This window comes from Myotis lucifugus, unplaced genomic scaffold (genome assembly GCF_000147115.1).
Source record: "Myotis lucifugus unplaced genomic scaffold, Myoluc2.0 scaffold_1042, whole genome shotgun sequence".
Taxonomy (NCBI): Eukaryota; Metazoa; Chordata; class Mammalia; order Chiroptera; family Vespertilionidae; genus Myotis; species Myotis lucifugus.
The window spans coordinates 31,389-33,447 of record NW_005872090.1 but is presented as its reverse complement, the minus strand read 5'-3'; the positions used below and the strand labels follow the sequence as shown (position 1 = coordinate 33,447).

The 2,059-nt window shown below is 59.8% G+C and overlaps 2 protein-coding genes across 2 annotated transcripts in view; one reads left to right on the top strand and one right to left on the bottom strand.

Annotated features, from left to right (window-relative positions):
• Positions 1-2,059, bottom strand: part of BOP1 (block of proliferation 1) — a 19,931-nt gene that overhangs the window by 4,477 nt on the left and 13,395 nt on the right. The gene's annotated exons all lie outside the window — the stretch shown is intronic.
• Positions 488-1,950, top strand: SCX (scleraxis bHLH transcription factor). Its single transcript, XM_014449145.2, is given in 3 exon segments — positions 488-563; positions 566-825; positions 1,613-1,950. Coding segments are annotated over 3 exon segments (375 nt in total). The 3' UTR covers positions 1,652-1,950.

The following is a 2,059-nucleotide window of genomic DNA, read 5'->3' as shown; positions in this document are numbered from 1 at the left end:
TATGCCAAGTAGGGTGATTTAGCCCCCATTTAGGGATAAAAAAGGGGAGGGGGGTCTCTAAACCCTTAGAGGAATTCCAGTGCTTTGAATTGGGGCAACTGATGGCAGCAGTTGCTTTTCCTCTATGCTTCTCCCCGGAGTATTTAATAAAAATAACTATCATAATAGTTTAATGAGTTCTTTTATAATTGTCAGGTCCCTGTTCTGTGGGGCTATAATCTCTGACATTAAGTACTCTTATTATCCCCATTTGACATGAGAAAAGTTGAGAGTTAGAGGAGGTGACGTGACTCCCAGTAGCTGAAAGAGGTGAGAATGGGCTGCCACAAGCCCCATGTTATTTTTAAAATTTATTATTATTTTTTACTTAATTGATGTTAGAGAGAGAAACATCGATTTGTTGTGCCATTATTTATGCATTTATTGGTTGATTCTAGTATGTGCCGTGGTCAGGGGATTGAGATGACGACCTTGGTGGGAGCGCGGAATGATGCACCCGGCAAACGCGCGCGAGCGGGACCGCACCAATAGCGTGAACACGGCCTTCACGGCGCTACGCACCCTCATCCCACGGAGCCGGCCGACCGCAAGCTCTCCAAGATCGAGACGCTGCGCCTGGCCTCCAGCTACATCTCGCACCTGGACAACGTGCTGCTGGTGGGCGAGGCCTGCGGCGACGGGCAACCCTGCCACTCGGGGCCCGCCTTCTTCCACGCCGCGCGGGCTGGCAGCCCCCCACCGCCCCTGCCGCCCCCGGCCCGCGACGCGGAGAATGCCCAGCCCAAGCAGATCTGCACCTTCTGCCTCAGCAACCAGAGGAAGCTGGTGAGTGTGGACGCAGGGCAGCCACGGACAGGGCCCTGAGAAGGCGGGCACCCCTACAGCCCACACCTGCTGGGCAGAGGCAGGGCCAAGGAGCAGCCCCCTAGCAGCACCTGTAACCGAAGGGCACGCGTCCCAGGGAGGGAGGAGGCCAGGCGGAGGCCGCAGGGCTGGGCCTTCTGTGCGTCCCAAACAGGTCCTACGGGACCAGAACGGCCCACCCAGGGCCAGGTGGGGTCTGAGAGGCAGGCAGGGCACAGACAGGGCTGGTCTGAGCGATTCCGGGCCCTCTGCCTCCACAGGACGGGGAGGGAGGCAGGAAGGACCCCTCGGGGCCAGTTGCCAGGCTACAGCCCCTGCCCTGGCCTAAGGCTTCTCGGGCACCTGCTGTCCCTCCCTTGGCCCAGCCCGGCCCCAGGGCTGCCCACCCAGATGTGGCCGTGGGTCTGAAGGCAGGAGGCTGGCAGGGGTTTGGGGGGCGGGGGTGGGGGAGGGCCGTGATTTACAGCTCCTGCTGTGCTTGGTGGCACCGGAGAAGCAGGGTGAGCGGGAGAAAATACGGCTCGGCTTTCCCCAATCCCCACTTCCTCTCCAGACAGCACGCGCGAGCTCCTGGGGCCTGAACATCTGGGAAATTTAATTTTACAATTCCGGCTGCGCAGCAGTGTGCTCTCCTCCCCACTGCACGGGGAAGCGGGGCGAGCGCGGAAGGGGGCTTCCCTGGCCCGCCACCCCGTGGGCGCAGGGTCCCAGAGGTGCCCAGGCCCTGACACTGCCCTCCCCTCTGCAGAGCAAGGACCGTGACAGAAAGACGGCGATTCGGAGCTAGAGGCTGATGCCACTGGGCGACCCCCGGAGAGCCCCATGGACCTGACTCGGGCACAGGCCTCCCGTGCGGGCACCCACAGGCCTGCTCTGCCTCCGGCTGCGAGTGGGGCTGATGGACAGGCAGGTGGCGACGGGACTCTGAACTGGCCACAGCACTGCCCAGGCCACTGGAACTGTCCACGCTGGCTTCCTACCTGGGTTTTCTTTTGGTCACTACATGTTGGCATCTTGTGTCTTTGATATGATAATATAAAGTCTGGAAATTTTGTATAATTAAAAACAAAACAGTATCTTCCAAAAGTGGGAGCCCACTTCCTCTCAAAGGGTCCAGAATCCTTCCTGGGCCCATCTGCCCCCAGGGCTGTCTCTCCCCCACGCCCTGTCCGCACTGGGCTGGAGGCACCCAGCT